The 18,151-nt window shown below is 40.2% G+C and overlaps 2 protein-coding genes across 2 annotated transcripts; both read right to left on the reverse strand.

Annotated features, from left to right (window-relative positions):
- Nucleotides 1–1,297: 1,297 nt before the first annotated feature.
- LOC119486198 (fibroblast growth factor 23) lies at nucleotides 1,298–3,374 on the reverse strand. The gene is made up of 3 exons (XM_037766099.1): nucleotides 3,096–3,374; nucleotides 2,583–2,686; nucleotides 1,298–2,475 (listed from the first exon to the last, which is right to left on the reverse strand). The coding sequence occupies exons 1-3, from the start codon at nucleotides 3,298–3,300 to the stop codon at nucleotides 2,047–2,049; spliced, it is 738 nt and encodes a 245-aa protein (XP_037622027.1). The 5' UTR covers nucleotides 3,301–3,374; the 3' UTR covers nucleotides 1,298–2,046.
- A 7,120-nt stretch (nucleotides 3,375–10,494) lies between these two features.
- fgf6a (fibroblast growth factor 6a) lies at nucleotides 10,495–17,619 on the reverse strand. The gene is made up of 3 exons (XM_037767950.1): nucleotides 16,853–17,619; nucleotides 16,150–16,253; nucleotides 10,495–11,351 (listed from the first exon to the last, which is right to left on the reverse strand). Exons 1-3 carry the CDS (start codon nucleotides 17,217–17,219, stop codon nucleotides 11,175–11,177), a joined length of 648 nt encoding a protein of 215 aa, XP_037623878.1. The 5' UTR covers nucleotides 17,220–17,619; the 3' UTR covers nucleotides 10,495–11,174.
- Between the last annotated feature and the right edge of the window lie 532 nt (nucleotides 17,620–18,151).

Below are 18,151 nucleotides of genomic sequence, written 5' to 3' on the forward strand. Positions count from 1 at the left end.
GCGTAATAACCATGTGATTTTTGTGCCCTCTCCTAAGGAAACGATTGGTCGGTGGGCAAAAGAGCAGTGTATTTGTTGTTCTACGTAGTAGGTGTCATAATGTTTGTGGCCAGGAACATTTTAAATGTTCCAATAAAAGATGATAACTGTTGTCGCCATAACCGACAACAGAAATGTTGACAGCAAACTTTGGGAAGGCACTTACTGGTATTTTCGTTTTAATGGACCCCAATGAAAATGTGAACCTAAGAGGAGAGGAAAGTACTCAAGACACACATTCATTCCCAGTCCGTCTTTTTCTTTCCTTCATTCAGTATTCCTTCAGTACACAACGATTTGCTAAAAAGGAAGTTACTTTTATTAGTGATCTGCCGATATATAAGACTGCTACTCCATAAGACTGCAGAACTCTATATTTGTACTTCTTTATACGACATTCTTGTCTATACCTCTGTATATATATTTTTAGTAGGGATGCACCAATCTGACTTTTTCAGTCCCGATATTGATAGCGATACCTGGGCTTTGGGCATCGGCCGATACCGTGTTTAATTAATAAGCTGTATGCCTCACTGTGTGGAAGTGACTGGGATCATTCTTTTATGTGTAAGGCAACATGCTTTCCTAACTTTGTAAAACAAAATGTAACAAAAAATACATAGATATTTAGTGAATTGTTATTTATTATTAAAATAATAAATCGTACACAAGCATCTTGGCAAAAAAATCTTCAAAATAATAAAAAACAAAACAGGACTAAAATTCAGGTTTAAACTTTTTTAATGCAGCAACAAATTGGTAAAAACTTAAATATGAATTAAAATTCTAGTATAGAATGTTTTTAGTATATAAACGTAGAATTTATTCGATTGGCCCCATTGTCATATCCGATCCAGCTATTTCAGTCAAGTTCAGCCTGATATCCGATCCGGTATAGTACTTCTCATTATTACATACTACATTCCTGTTTACATTCAGTTTTCCCATCTGAACTGTCATCCAAAAAAATTAGAAATTTAGAAATTTACATTTACATTATTATTTTATATTTACTTATGTTAATATTTATTTGCACTATTTTATGCCTTAGATTATCATTTTGCTTTTATTTGTGTAATTTCCCCTTTTATATAAACAGATTTTATGAGCATTGTTGAAGGAACCTGAGACCAAAGATTTCCGTCACCAGTGAGTGCTTCGCTGGAGTTGACATATGACAAATAAAGCTTGAACCTTGATCATGGAAGCAACGACTAAAGAGTCTCGTAGAGACAATGGACAAATCAGACACACAATCCACAGGATAGTTACCATTTATTTTTCCACATCAGAAATAACACATCATGAAATATATAAATAATACAACAGTAGGCTAAGAAGGAAGTCATTTAACACATTTCAATAAATAAATACCTTTTCATCGCTGTGACTATTGGTGTCCGGCACCTGACATAATTTGATCCTGTTTATGACTGTATTATGAAATGTCAGATTTTTCAGATCTATTTTTGTTTAGTTTGTAAACTCCTGTTATGAAGCTTTACTGTATCAACAAATGTACGTATAAATATTCATAATTACTCACAGATTACACATTATACATATGCAAAACAAACATTGCCACATCTGACTCGAGGTTTAAAATTTAACCGACAGAAGAGGTCAGCAGGAAGCTGGACCAAACTTGCTGCATGATTGTGTCGAATGTTGCCAAGCTTATCCTTCATCTGCTGTTCAAACAGAAGATCAGAACGAGCTGCTGTGATGTAACACGGTTTAGGAGCACATTACTGAGAGTAATAACACCATAAAAACAAATTCTGAAAAATTGGATTCAACGATTTTATAAAATACTATCTATTTTTGCAAAAGTTGTAAAATAGTGATTGTTTTCCAGTGTCAGTTTGACTCTAGCGGCCCTTTGTAAGTCACTCTGTGGCTCTCGCTGATCCCACATGCAGTCAAACATGAAGTGAGTTTTCAGAACAAACAAAAAGACTTGCAGCCCTTCTTGACTTTTCACTCATTAAACCCAAGTTCAGTATGTTAGTCTTGTTCTGCTCGGTCTGCAATATTAGTCTTGACAGGACTGACAGGGCCGTTGGGCCGCAAGACCTGTAGGGGGTCATCACAGGAGGTGATGGTCTCTTTGGACACAGCACCGGTCTGGTCCTGATCGGGCTGCCCGTGATCTGCATCCTTGTGATCCGTGGTCGGATGTGAAGGATGTGACTGTGATCTTAACGGATCAGAGGGGTTCACTTCCTCGCTCCTCCTCCGTCTCTTGACCGAGGCACCCAGGAACCTCTCCACCAGGGCCGAAGAGGGTTCAGGTGGCTCCTGGTGAGCGACTCGCAGCTCAGCTCCCTCCAGTTTGAGCAGCCGGCCCCCGCTCATAGAGTAAAACACGTCACGGTGGTTCACCACGTCTAACCAAATGCGCTGGAAGAGACATTCTTCTGTGTCCTTTTGCCTCTGTTCGGTAGGAAAAAAGCAGATAAATACAAAATGTTCAATGTTATTGTTTCCCTGCTCTCATTTCCTGAATTTACTCAAATTAAATGCATCTAAAAAATACTCACAGAGTTGTACAGCTCTCCCGTTGAGTCCATACAGAGGAAGCGTTTTCTTCTCATATCAAATATTGACACAAAGTTGCTTGTATCTGTTCTTACTGGCAAAATAACTGCAAGAAAACAGGTTTAAACATGCCATCATTAGTTATAAATAATAAAAATAATTATCATATACTGCATAATAAAGAATATCTTTCAACATGAACATTTCTGGCTGCCAGAAATATAGTTTGTTTGTATATATGACATGCAAAATATGTGTTGAGCACCTAAATTACAACATATATTTGTATCCAGATCCATTTAGAATGTATTTCCAAACTTTTATCATGTATAAATACATTTTTTCCCTTGTTTTTACATTTAGGACATATATGTAAAGCCATTGCCCTCTGAGAAATTAAATGAACCAAACTAGACAAAGAAATTGTTGCATCTAGTGTTCATCTACTTTCTGAAACGAATGAAATAGTCTGTAGTAAAAACAAATGATGTTTTTATGGATATAGGCAGGCTTACCCAGAAAGTGTCTGTGAATGCCTTTCCTCATTGATCCACTCAGCTCCCAGTGGAAACCAGCGGATGTATCCACATGTGCTTCTGTGTTGAAGCTGCTCTGCTGGCGTTGTAGAAGGCGCTCTGGGTCCCGGAGCCTCGGTGTACAATCCACCGGTACAAACCCATGTACAGCAATCAGGATGAGTGGGAAGAAAGCCGGTTGCATGATTGATGGTGATGCTATGCTCTCTTTACTCTCAACGGCACAAATGTTCAGGTTGGCGTGTGAGCAGCTACTGGAGGAGGAGAAAGTCCAACAGGTCTATTTAAACAGAGGGTCAATGAACCGGCTAACTCATTTACCAAAATGACTCAAAGCCTACCTGTTGTTCCGTGGTTAAGGGTTGCCGAGGTGGAATTCCTGCAGGCTCCAACTGGTAAAATACTATCTTATCTGTGTAAGAGAGCATAGGTGTATTACTCTAAATGGAAACACCTCTGTCATTCTGACATAGATGGAAGCATAATTTGCTCTTTGTTCAAACCTAATAAAAAAATCTAACATAAAGATTCAACCGAGGCAGAGAAGAGGATGAAGAGACGGCAGAGGATATGAAAGGATGATGGAGACGGTGATTCAACATAACTCGTCTGATCAAGAAAAAGAAGGTACGAATAACAAGCCTTCCAAACTGCTCATATAATGTTTGACTTTATTGATTGTTTAAGTTTGTTTAAATCAGACTTGGAAAATTCTCATTAGTATGTCTTCTGGTCAGAGTAACACTACAGGTTGAGGTTCATCTGGCCCACACTTTAAAAAATTCAGCAAAACCTGTAGTATAAAGAACATGTTCTCAACCTGATAATGATCAAAATCAGTAAATAACATCTTTACAACTTAGGTATAAATTACTGATGCTTAATGACAATTTGATGACATTTAGGAAAATGTTGCACATAAACCGTAAAGGCTTTTTTTTAAGTTCCAGAAATGTTGGCATTTTAGAGATGAAAGCATAGACTGTATATAAGAAGTGGACGTAGTCACCGTGACGTCACCCTTTGGTTTGTGGACTGCCGTTTTCAAGCCTCGAATTCGGCATTTTGGCCGTCGTCATCTTGTTTTTTGCAACCAGAAGTGACACGAAAGGGTGGAGTGGAGTTAAGTACATTAACGTTAACACATTTTCAGGTGACCAAAGTGTTATAATTAACTTTCATGCACTGAAAACACACTGTGAAAGGCTTAATGTTCAAAGACAAAAACACGGACAACTACAAGACTGGACAACGCTGTGGTAGCGACCTGTCAATCACAAGGTTGCCATGCCCTAAAGCATACCCTGCTTTATGGTCTATTTGACTCTAAATGGGACCATAATTTACTAAATGAACATCATGCTGTATTGAAGAAGACTTGAAACTAACGATTGAGACCATAAACTCATGTTTACAATGTTTGATGAGGTAATAAATCAAGTGAGAAGTAGACTCATTTTCTCATAGACTTCTATACAATCAGACTTCTTTTTGCAACCAGAGGAGTCGCCCCCTGCTGGCTATTAGAAAGAATGCAAGTTTAAGGCACTTCAGCATTGGCTTCACTTTTCAGACCTGGAGGTTGCCCACTGGCTGAAATGTTTCCACCCAACAAAAAACAATATGTAGGACAAATGTATATAATAATATTGTTGTATAATGTTTATTATATGATGCTAGTTGGAAGTTGTGCTGGGAACTTGAAATTAGATGGCTTTTATTTACAATCTAAGCTGTAAGTAATATTTAGAGCAGCTGTCACAGCCTGTGTACGGTGCATATTGATGAACAGTGGCATGACTGTACATTTTGGGAGACAAGTTCAAGGTAGTACTCAAGCTAAGCAGTGACAATATTTTGCTTATTGATGAAGAGAATAAACAATAACGGCAACATAGAGTACAACTTTTATTATCCAGGTTTGTTATTTCCAAATCATGTGTTGAAACTTTCCTGGAAAGAACTACGTAACTATGTACTAATAATAGGTGAAATAGAGTCGAAGGTCTGAGTTATTTTAGTTTGCTGTGTTGAGTTACAAAAGCAGTTGTTTATTTCCAGAGGAATTTCCTTGAAAGAACTGCTCAATTTAAACCCAAGTAAACATTCATTCACCCTTATATCTTCATATATGTTGTGTGCCTTCTTGTAGACAAGTTTGACTTTTTGTGCACTGACTAAAAGACTCTGCATGATGCTAATTTGACATTTCATTCAAATGAGTTTATTGGAAGTGTACCGATTGAACACTGTCTCTATTTGACCTTTAACTAGTGCCGAATTACATAGTTATGTACAGGAAACTTATTAGGAAATTGCAGGAAGTATATTAAAAATATTAACCATAAAATAAAATGTTACTGCAATTTCTATTTCAGTTTCAGTTCATTTTCATACATTTACTTTCACATCCCTCAAAATGTCTCCCTTCACCAGAAGAGGGCGCCACACACTGACTCATGGTACTTCACTGAACATGACTTTGGCTTGAGGTTTTAACATTTTCACTGGCACTCACAGTTTCTCCCCTATAGTTCCTATAATAATCTGTGTGTTCAAGCATCAAGAGGCAAACATGCTACTTGGAAGCATTCGATCAAACAACAGCTTTTACAAAACGTCTTTTATTATCATCTCAGGAATACAGTTGACTGCTGTGCACAGCACATACGTACAAAAATAAAAGGAAAACCATTTGTAATATAGTATTTTACTTACTCATCATCATATTTTTTTTCAGAAACAAATGATTGGAGAAGTCTGTTGTTTCAAACTAATTTACAATCATTTCAATAATCGGAACTAAGGCAGAAGGTGAGGTATATGTTAAAAAAGAGGAGGGGGACTCAGAGGAAGCACTCTCCCCTCAGTGCAGGAATAGAAAACTGAGAGAGAAACACAAAGGCTGCCGGCACACAGGGACACACGCACACGCACACACACACATACACACACACACACAAACACACACACACACACGCACACACACACAAGTCTGATCCCAGATCCTCCCACAGACCTCCAGTTCCCTGTGAACCAACACATTTTAAAACCAGGTATGATGAGCACAAATGGCAAAATCCAGACACTGGATCCTTAATCAAAGGTTGGAACATAAACCGAGTCCGTTCTCCGTATGCATAATGTGGAATTAAGGAAGTAAGGGTTAATGTTGAAAGGTGATATACCATTAACTACCTTATCTCAGTTATCGTACAGCCATTTCTGCCTCGAAACAACATCATGCAAAAGTTGCAGGACTCTTTAACAGAGTAATATTTCTCAAGCTTTGAAAATCGGACACCAAACTGAGCTGCTACTTGAGGAGCCATTGCAACTTTACAATTCCCATTCAACTCATTGCTTGTTGTGCCAACAGTGTCCTCTGAAACATACCATAATAAATCAGAAATTACATACATTAATAAACACAATATTGTCATCAAAAACAAGTACTCGTGATCTTGCATGTCAGCTTGTTTTGATGAAAGTGTAGCGAAGGGAAACAGTATCTACCCCTGCTCAGTAAATTGCACTCCATAAAAAAATAAATTAAATTAAATTAAAAAAAATTGCACCTTTTGTATATTTTGACAAAATTAGCCAAAATACTACCCCAACCATATCCTCACTGCCGAGAAAAAGCTACATTTTCAGATCATAGTGATGTGTTAAAGGCGTATCAGTCACAAAAAGTAATACGATGCTCAAGGCAACACAATTAATAATGTTGTCAATATTCAAAAAACATTAAAAGTGACATCCTGGGAGTTGCTCTCTTGGATCACAGTATTCAGTCCACCAGACAACCTGTCTAACTCACTCTCCTGGAAGCATTTGATTCTTTTTAAGTGGCCTTTTTGCTACATAACTACCAGCTCAAACCAACAGTCAGTGCTTTCTTCTGACAGACATCCCCCAGTAACCTCCATGTTGCCTTTTTCCACCCCTCTCGCCCTCATCCTCTCCTGTGAGGAGAGTAGGGGAGAGCGGGGTCAGTTGGGACAGTGCCTTTTTAACAAGTTAGAAAGAAACTATGCCATTCACCATGCTCATACTCAGCCACACCCTCTTCACTTTCAACCTCAAAGTGAAGAAACCCTCTGACTATTCCTCACATTTTATTCACAGTTTTGAAATATATACGTGTCAGTAAATTTTTGGCTCTTTTGTTGTTGTTGATGCTAGTGTTAGCTGTCTGAATTGTTGTTGCTAGCTAGCAGATGAGTCCAAAGTGTGTCTGCTCTCTCTGGGACGGTTTCGACAGTTACCCGGGGGGGCGGTTGGGACAGTATAGTAGTAGTTTTTAGTTCCTACCTTGTTACAAATCAACAAAATGCAGACAAAAACAAGACAAAGGCTTTTTCTAATTGAATAAAGCCCACTGCAAAGTCATGGAGTGAATGTTTACTCAAGTGGCAGCCAGTCAGAAACACTGTTTTTGCCAAATTCCATATTTCAGTAATTTATGAATTATAATAATTTTCTAATTTTTTTTTATTTTTTTCAAAGAAGTGAAATTGTAAATATAAGGTGTTCAAATTGCAATTGCATTTTTTTTAATTTAAATAATATTTTTTTACCCCAGAACAAGGTGTCCCAACTGACCCTACCCATGGTCCCAACTGTCATGCAGTCCTTGTACATTTAACAACATTGTGCCTTTCATATTTGGGTTTGACTCTTAAAAAACTTGATAAACTGTTAGCAGACAACTGTATCCGTTCAGGAGCAAATTATTTGCATTACTGTTCAAGTAGCCTGCCAGCAATGGAAGGTTATTTGGTGTCGATACAAAAGTATCCCAACCGACCCCGTTCTCCCCTACAGCACAGCCAGACAATGCCCTGTTATTCCTGACTCAAGGTAAATTGATCTGATAGCATCTCTACTGTCACTTTGGCAGAAACAGAACATGGCAGGACACATGCACACACACACACATGCTCGCAAACAAGCTCGTTCTGACCCGATAACTGCACATTCGTCTCTGCTACTAGACATGAGCTGGAGCTTAAAGGGCACGTAAACCGTCGCACACAGACATCTCGTCACTGCGTTACAGTAATGTTAGAAAGGGCATGAGGTAAAATATGATGACATATACTGTATCTATAACAGCTTTCCTTTAATCATATTTCACCAAACTGGCCTGACTGGTGGTTTGCTACTTAAAGAATATTGCAGTTCAAGTACCAAAATATAATAACTTAATTAAAAAATCATTAAAAATTGCGCCTCATTTGAACATTATATAGACTCTGCACAGGAGTACAAGAAAGGTGCAGAATCAGTCGTATCTTCATTGCACATTACAAGACAACTATTTGTGTCTTGGAGAAGAAATAGCCTAACAGGTGCAGCAGAGCTCTGTAAAACAACAAACGCTGTTGAGATGGACCAGAAAACACGCAGTAACACAAAGGACAGAAAGCCCATATCTTCGACCTTGGTACAAAAATGGCTCAGATGAATGGGACAACAATCCCAGGGCCCTGCACTGACCGCCCAGTCTGACTCGATCAGCCGACGAGGGGCCCACCAGTCTGATGCTCAGGTATTTTACCCCACATTATTCACATCCTCACCAAGTTAAACAAACAGCCAGCGCCTCATGCAGAGTCCCATCTAAGTCCTCTGTTCATCATTGCTATCTTCAACTTTGCTCGCTCTTTGTCCTCCTCCCTCCCCCCACCCCCTTCGTCTCCACAATGGAAAACTACAGTATCTGAAAGAGGAGCGTGAGCAGTTGTTGAATTCAAGTATGGTATGCTGCATACACAAAGCCCCAATAAACATCGCTAATACAAACTTTTGGTTCACTGCTTTTTTGCAACATTGCTCGTATTTCTTTTTTTTTTCACAAGAAGCCATACTGTGACTCAGCGACCAATCTGAATAATGCATAAGTAGCTTAAAAATCTGGGATCAATAATCCACATCATCTAAATGTCAGACAGTTACCTGAAATATTGTTCACATATACCAGGATCATGAACTCTGAGCAGTTCCAGTTCTCCCTAAAACAAACATCTACACCAGTGGTTCTCAAAGTAGGGTCCGGGGACCCTCAGGGGTCCGTGGCACTCTGTCAGGGGGTCTGCGAATTAATTAGCTATAAATTATAAAATTGTGCTGTATCATTAAAAAGTACATATCTACAGATGGGGGCCATTTGCGCCATTAAAACAAACATATTGTGTCCATTACTACCACCCATGTTAGCTTTGGGCCAATAGAAACTCACAAATCAGTTCCTGCTGCAGCTTAGCTTCCAGACAATATGATGACAGTTATTTCGAGCGACGAGAGACTAAAATGTGTCACGTGTCTTCAGGTGCCGGTGAACGAAGCCATGAAGCCGGCCAAGCTAAAGTGACATCTGATAACAAAGCACCCGGAATATCAGGGCAAAACAAAGTGGTATTAACAGGATTCAAATTGAAATGTGTTTCTGTTTAACACTATCAAACAGGTCTGAAGTATTTAGGTTGAAAAGATTTAGAATACAAATAGTTCCAATAGCATTTCAGAGTATAAATGGTAGTAAGCATTATGCTTAATCGGTGTTATGAGGGGTTCCTTGGAAAGTGTTCTCCCCTTTAAGGGGTCCCTAGCCCCAAACAATTTTGAGAACCCCTGATCTACACTATTTCAAATGAATGCAGCAGACCATCATGTTTACAGTGAATTGACTACTCAATGACATCCACTGTAACTTCACTCATTTCTGCATAAACACGGTACTTTAAGTGCCAAATATCGTCAAAGCAGTGTGAACGTCAAACAGATCCCATCGTCACGTTTGCTACAAAGTCTACATATTTCAAATAAATTAGCAAAATATCAAGGCTACAGACCAGTTGCAACAGATTTCACCAACTCAATTTGAACAGGAGGGAAATGTACAGCAGACAGAAACGGAGGACATTTTGCTTCATAGTGTCGGGTCCATGATATTCTGTTACACAGACGCCCCCCTTGACCTCCCACAATGAGAAAACCTTTCAAATGGAGCAGCTCTCAAACTGAGCAATTCCACATACGTACTTGAAATAAATGCATGCCCACATATACTGTATATATTACACACTCACACACTCAATCTGGCCTGATGATCCGGCTACAAACTTTGTGAAAGTAAAACCTGGGATTGTCAAAGCTCCCTTGGACATGATGAGGGTGCGGGTGAGTGCTGACTCTAAATCTAGCTTTCCATATTAACAAGAGGCTCCACTGGGTCCTGTGCAGCATAGAGTCTCAATTACTTAATTGATCTAATTATGGAAAGAAAATAAAGCGGAGAAACCTCTGGCCCTCTAGGAATTGGGCTAAAGCCTCCCGGTGGTGTCTGAGGGAGTGATGACTTGCGTTTCATTCCTATTTCTGACTTGAGCACCATGTTTCTTGCATGCAAGAGTTAAGGGGGCCGCACGTAGGAATTCAAGGCACCGCCACCTCATGACGAAGCGAGAAAAAACCACCACCGCCATATTTGCAAGTGCCCTAGTTGCCCTGACAGTGACGGAGACGATCGAACATAGACGGGAAGTGCTCAAGTCCTTGACGGATGACAACGAAAAACATTTCCAGTAGACAGGCATTCTTCTGTGTAGAAATTTCATGCACACATTTCTCTTCTTCTTCTTCTTCTTCTTCTTCCTCTTCTTCTCAGAATATGGTGCTTTGAGGTAATAACGTATCCATTTAATTTCCAAAAGGATGAGCTGTCATCCACTGACAGGGCGAGGACTCAACCAATTCCGGCAAGCACCCATATAAACTGAGGGGATAAATGACGCCTCTCCATCCCCGTCATATCACAAAAATGATGAAAATCATAAAAGCAGCAAAGAATGGCATTTCCGTAATTTCTAATACAAAGGAAGCTACCCAAATATACATATAAAGTTTGAATAAATACTATCAGATATAGTGGTATTTCTTTCTTTTACAGTCCATGTTGTCTTTTGTGTTTGTACGTACGTATACGGTATTTATGTTACTGGGAAATAATCCACATGTGCAAATAAGTTTGTTATTGCCAGTTTTTGCTCATCATATTCGGGGTAGGAAGTGCGTCACAGTCATGGCAGTGGTGGCCTTGTTGCCCCTCTTCACGCGGCCATGCTTGCTGAGTGCTATGTAGGAGCCTCTGTAAACCAGAGACTCGTAGGCGTTGTAGTTGTTTGCGAGCAAGCTCTCCTTGAACTTGCACTCGTCATGGAAGACTGTCTGGAGAGGACAAAGAGACAAGACAGCGTGCACTTTAATGAACCGCTCAAGAAAATAGGCAGTTTGTAGTTTGAAGCTAAGATGGCAGAACATTAAAAAACTCCTTAAAAATCAGTGATTCTGTGTAATGCACAAAATAATAAAGCCAAATTTAGATTACACATAGCAACTGGAACAATGAATTAACATTTTGACAATACAATCTCCGTTTAATCTCCCCAGTAGCACTAACAGCTCTAAAATATTAGGTGTATTGAGTTTGCTCCTTTAAAAACATGTATTAATTGAACCTCCCTTTCCAAGAGTGCAAAACCGTGGTAACACTGTTCGCCTCGCTCAGAGGCCATCCTTACCATAATAACACTACTTTAGGAGCAATGGAAGTTAGACAGCAGCTGGCTGTACCACAGTTTTGCACTCTGCGGCTCAAGTTACCGCATGTCAGAGAACTACGGTGGCTTTCAGGTAACGCAAAGACGTGAAAGTCTCTCTCTAGAGACTGTGTTTGGTTTGTCCGTTCTGGGCGACTGTAGAAACATGGTGGAGCAACATGGTGAATTAAGAAGGGCTCATTTTAAGCTAATGAAAACACAATGATTCTTAGTTTCAGGTGATTATACACTAATGAAAACACAGTTGAATATTATATTCCATTTCTGGTAATAGAGTCCCCAAAATGTTACACACCAGCCCTTTAATTGAAGTATACTCAGTGAGCCACATCATCTATTAAATCTGTTGATAATTAACACACACAAGGAATTTCTATTGAGTGGTAGTGCGTTGGAAGAAAAAAAACTGAACCTAAATTTAACTGAACTGCTGAACTTTAAGGAATAGTTTGACATTTTGGGAAGTCATCTGGGGAAGATTGCTACCACTCTCCTGTCTGTACAGTAAATACGAAGCTACAACCAGGAGATATGAAGCGTAGCTAAGCCTAGCTTAGCTTAGCATAACATGAAGCGGGGGGACGCCTTCACCTCTAAAGCTCAGACTTTATATCTTATGTCGTCCTGCAAATAAATCCATGTGAAACCAGAACTTGACTTTTTTTCGCTAATACAAACTTTTGGTTCACTGCTTTTTTGCAACATTGCTCGTATTTCTTTTTTTTTCACAAGAAGCCATACTGTGACTCAGCAACCAATCTGAATAAAGCATAAGTAGCTTAAAAATCTGGGATCAATAATCCACATCATCTAAATGTCAGACAGTTACCTGAAATATTGCTCACATATACAGTACCATTTTGGAAATAAACCTATTTTCCAAAATGTCAAACTATTCGTTTAAAATGAAAAATCTTGTGAAATATTTAAACAATACAATTAATCGCTGTAAACACTGTAAACTTTGATATGAATTCTAAAATAAACAACATCAGGAAGGTACAAGAGTAACTGTGATCACTGTTTTCCACATAAAGCCCCTCTATATGAAATAATCTCTGAATGAATCCAGGTATCTGTCACAATGAAGAGCAACAAGACTGCTCTGCTACAGTGCTGACAGTGCATGACTTGTACAGTGTGCAGCATCAGAGGCCATGTGGCCTAATTCAATCTCTTATCAGATCATCAGCCCGCTCACAAGCTAACGCTTCATCACTCACGACCAGATAACCGACTCACATTGTGTCTGTCAAATATGTTGGCCACAACGAGCAGACCAGAGGCCATGTGTCAGCAGGGCTCCTCTAAACACACCACCAGGAACGTTTAGATATTAATAGCTGTCATTGCTCCACAAGCAAACAAATATCTTCTACTAGTTCCAGTAATTCTACAAATAAATCTTATCTGTGTCATGAAGATAAAAAGTTCAAGTTGAATTACATTTCAATTTCTTACATAAAAAAATATACAGGGGAAACTGCGTTTCTTTGTAATCAGGGCAAAAATAAAAAATAAAACATAGTGTCTATTTGGACCCAGGTGAGAATAGTCACATGGCAGCTATTCGGCTATTTACACCCAGTCAAGGTGAGCATGCTACTTAATTTAACAATAGTTAGCTAGCCAAAGGGTTTTCTGCCAGAAAGCCCTTTCTAGCGTAACGATTAAGTAGTAGTAGCAGTAGTAGTAATAGAAGTAATAGAGTGACACATCATTGTTTTAATTTATTTTTTTCAGTTTTCTGTTGCAGTTTGGTAAGGTTTAGGCAACAAAACTACCTGGTTAGGTTTAGGGAAATACATACGTATATACGTACATACAGTATCTAATGTGTGCTCGGGTCGGGTGCAAATAGTATTGTTGGCTACTGACACCTGGGTGCTAATAGCATCTGCCAAACCCCTCTGCCAAAAAATCATGTGCCTCTGTGTCCGCTGATGCTCCTAATGGCATCTGCAAGATTTCACAGACTGGAGGAAAACAACCAATCAGAGCTGATCTGGAGCCTTGCCGTCTCTGAGCAGCTGTCAATCACTCGCAAACTCCGATCAAACGGTCAAACTAGGCAGCGCTGATCAAATATGAATCAATATTCTATTATTGTAATGACTATTTCTCACCTCAAATGTTGTCAGGAACATCTTGTAGTGTACTGTTTAGCTGTAAAATGAGAAAGTTTGTGACCCGGCTGCCATGTTGAGATCAGTTGAGGAAATACCAAGCACCGCCCACCAGCCGGAGCAAACTTTCTCATTTTACAGCTAAACAGTACACTACAAGATGTTTCTGAAAGCATTTTACGTGAGAAAGAAGTATTACAGTAACAGAATATTGATTAATATTTGATCAGCGCTGCCTAGTTTGACCGCTTGATCGGTGTTCGCAAGTGATTGACAGCTGCCGCCGTTGAATGAACAGCCAATAGGAATGCTCTCTCTCTCTGAAATTACCTGTGATTGGCCAAAGTCTCAGGTCACGGTCTAGATTTTCTAAAGCCTGAAAACAGAGCCATGAGGAGGTGCAGAAGTCTAGTTATCTCTCAGAACACTTGAATTACAATATGCTGAAAGGTTATTAAGGCATTTTTGCCCAGTGATGCCAAAAACATTCTGCCTAATGCCACTTTAAGAGGTTGGTGTGTGTACCTCAGCCATTTAAAACCTGAAGAAAAAAAACTGACAGGTTTGTAACAATGGTAAGAATACTTTACGTCCTCACTGGTGCTCCTACACTGTGCACAAAGCCCTTTACCTGTCATAGCCCCATCACCATTATTAAGCTATAGCGCTGTTACCAGAATCAGAATACCAGGCTGTCCATGTTTCACATTCAGGTTCTTTGAGGATGCATCAAATGAAAAATCTTAAAACTGCTGTGCATTGAGGCCTCTTTGGAGTACCACACCTCAAACATGCCAAATTTACACACAGCACCATGTTTTATAGTATTCGATGCTTCTCAGAACTGCATTTCAGTGAGAATAGCTCACAATCATAAGGCTGTCCAGGAAACATCTCACAGGAGACAGATGCTATGTGGAAGTCAAACGTACATTTTTTACGAAAGATTGGAAAGATTTCAAATTTCTCTCTAACAGCACCCAATTCAACTGTTTTCAGGCCATTAAATAGGCATTATCAGTCGCTATAAGCACCATAGACGTGGGTCATTAGGGGCCTACTACACCTTCTACATTGTAAAAGTGAAAGTGAAACTTAAAAGCAACACATTCTAACACGTTGTAAAAATAAATGAAACATTACATTTTGAACACAAACAAAAATGCTTCTTTAGGTTTAGGCAACAACACTCCAACTTCATTAGGTTTAGGCAACAAAACTACAATGTCTTTAGGTTTAAGCAACAAAACTACAACGCCTTGAGGTTTAGGCAACAAAACTACACTTTCTTTAGGTTTAGGCAATGAAACTACAACTTCTTAAGGTTTAGGCAACAGAAACTACAGCTTCTTGAGGTTTAGGCAACAAAACTACAACTTCTTTGGGTTTAGGCAAAAAAAAAAAAACAGTTAAGCTTAGGGAAAAACATTGTGTCATAAAATTAAAATGACTACAAATACAAAGACAACTACACATTTTTGGTTTCACACGGTATGCAAACTCCGGTCTCCTGGGTGACAACCCTCACGCTGTCTATACTACAGTGCCTGACTTCTGCTTCTGCTCCTGTCATAATTACTACAGTCGCTAGAGGTCATGTTCTTTTATACCTATACCTATATATCTTTCGGTGATCTACCATGTGAATAGATGATAAAACCTACTACTGGGTGTAGTAGGCTCCTATTGACCCACATCTATGGGGCTCATATAGCGACTGATAACGCCTATTTATTAGCCTGACAACAGTCTAATCAGTTGCTAATATAATATAAACTAGAAATCAAAATGCCTGGTTCAGTTTTTTTTCTTTTTTTTTTTTTTAAAAGGTTGGCGGTTGGGCCTTTGCCTCCCAGGATGTGTGTGATGTGCACAGCCCTGCAAAATAAGCGCTTGCCCTAAAAAAATCGATTTCCAGCTGACAGGTTTCATTGCGTCAGGGGGTTTTCCCTCCTCCTCCTCCTCCTCCTCCTCCTCACACACACGACCACATTACAGGCGTGTGGACTGAACCCTGCATCTGTTAACCTCATCATTATTTACCCATAGGCCACCAGGCCTGGCAGCGCACTGGCTTTAAATAGAGGCTTCATAAATTCCTGATGAAATTAAAAATATAGGGGTTTCGCAACACACAATGATGTTGATGGCAGATGGGGCAGCATCCTAAAATATGACTGGCAAAAAAAAAGGCGCATCAAGCTGCAAGTGCGTCCTATTTCCAGGATCCCATTAACTAACATTGCTGGACAATAAAATGAAAATACTGTGCATACCTACCGTTCCGTATAACCTCCCACGGCTGTTCATTGCGACAAACAGCTCACTCCTCACCCCATACAGGCTCACCACTCCTCTGTCCACCGTGGAGATCTCTATTAGACCTGATGATGCAAGAAGACAAAGACAATGATGACATTAGAGTGATGATGGCTCATTCAGATGGCTTTATGCATTGTGCTCTCTCTTTCTTCCTTTCTCTCTCTCTGCGTCTATATTATGGGTGTAACCTTGCAGATTGCTTGCGCAGCATGCACGAGCCTTTGTTCTGCATCTTTTCACCCTCATCCTGCACCCATGCAGGCGCGTGCCAATTAAGCGCATTCTGGTTATTGCAATAATTGCAGCAGTAATTGCATTGCATTGACGTGCACCAAGGCTATTGGTCTCTTAGACCAGCCCTCACACACAGAGGGGCTGCGTAAAAATAAGTTGTGGCTAAAAGCGTCCATACATTCATGTCATGGTTGAGCTTGGAGGAGGAGGAGGAGGGAGGAAGAGGAGGAGGGGGTGTTCAGCACTGATGGATACTTATTTTTTTAATAGATTTGTGGAAGATAATTCAATTCTCCACCTCCTCAGAGAGCCGGATGACATATGATCATGCAAATGAATAGAGGAGGACACACAGATCCATGCTTATTGACCTCTCTTTTATATGTCTATTGCATTACATTGGTGGTGGTGGAGGTATATAACTCACTGTACTGGTTCTCATTATGTGCACCGTTTATCCTTCCGTCTGGGAGGACCTGAAGGTGAAACCCGATGCCCACGTTGCAGTAGAGCCTCCGCACTCTCTTGATGCCCAGCAGATAGTCACTCTCCCAGTTCAGCTCCGGTTTCTCCCCGGAGATCCCCAGCACAGAGCGGGAGAACAGGGTCTCCCATCGTTTCTCCAGCAGTAAAGTTGCGTTCGTCCTGCTGCTGCTGCCGGAGCTCGGTAACGGGTACGCCGACACGATGCCCAGCAGAAAGCCCAGCAGGAGAAGCACCGCCTGACTCAGCGTCCAGTGCGGCGTGCCGGCCTCGCAGGACATACTGACGAGGAGCCTTTGCGCAACGGCCATCCGGGTTTACCTTTCGGGGCCACGTGGTTCGAAATTAATGACCACTAAAAATACCTTCGCTCTTCTTGTTTTGCTGCTTCCTTCGGCATGCTGGCTGGCTGCTGAGGGTTATTTCTGGAGCGCAGAGCAGCAGCAGGGCTTTGGGCATGAAACGCAAGCCCTGGAGGTGCAGAGGAGGAGGAGGAGGAGGAGGAGGAGGAGAGGAGCTGGAGGTGATGGTGATGGTGATGGTGAGGTTGGTGCTGCTGGTGATTACCATGTTTTGCAGCTCCTCTCTCTCTCCTTCTCTCTCTCACACACACTCTCTGTCTTTCTTTCTCTCTCTCTTCTCTCCTCTGTGTCATTAAGAGTTCTCAGAGTAAATCCTCTCCTATACCACTATACCACCTTGACAGGGCTGTCGTCGCATCACCTAGATGACATCATGCTGACTTCATGGGACAATAAGACAAGGGCAGAGAGAGAGAGAGAGGGTGCTGACAGCAGCAGGGGAAAAAAAATACCAAGTGTATAACTCACATGGCATCACATGTTTGTGTACCGTGTGAAAACAAAAATGTGTAGCTGTCTTTGTATTCGTAGTCGTTTTAACCCAAAACACAATGTTTTTTTCTAAACCTAAAGCAGTTGTAGTTGTGTTGCCTTAAACTTAAGAAGTTGTAGTTTTATTGCCTAAACCTAAGTTTTTTTGCCTAAACCTAAGAAGTTGTAGTTTTGTTGCCTAAACCTCAAGAAGTTGTAGTTTTGTTACCTAAACCTAAAGAAGTTGTAGTTTTGTTGTCTAAACCTCAAGACGTTGTAGTTTTGTTGCTTAAACCTAAAGACATTTGAGTTTTGTTGCCTAAACCCCAAGAAGCATTTTTGTTTGTGTTCAAAATGTAACGATTCATTCAGTTTTACAATGTGTTAGAATGTGTTGCTTTTAAGTTTCG

This window comes from Sebastes umbrosus, chromosome 4 (assembly GCF_015220745.1).
Source record: "Sebastes umbrosus isolate fSebUmb1 chromosome 4, fSebUmb1.pri, whole genome shotgun sequence".
In the NCBI taxonomy this organism is placed as follows: domain Eukaryota; kingdom Metazoa; phylum Chordata; class Actinopteri; order Perciformes; family Sebastidae; genus Sebastes; species Sebastes umbrosus.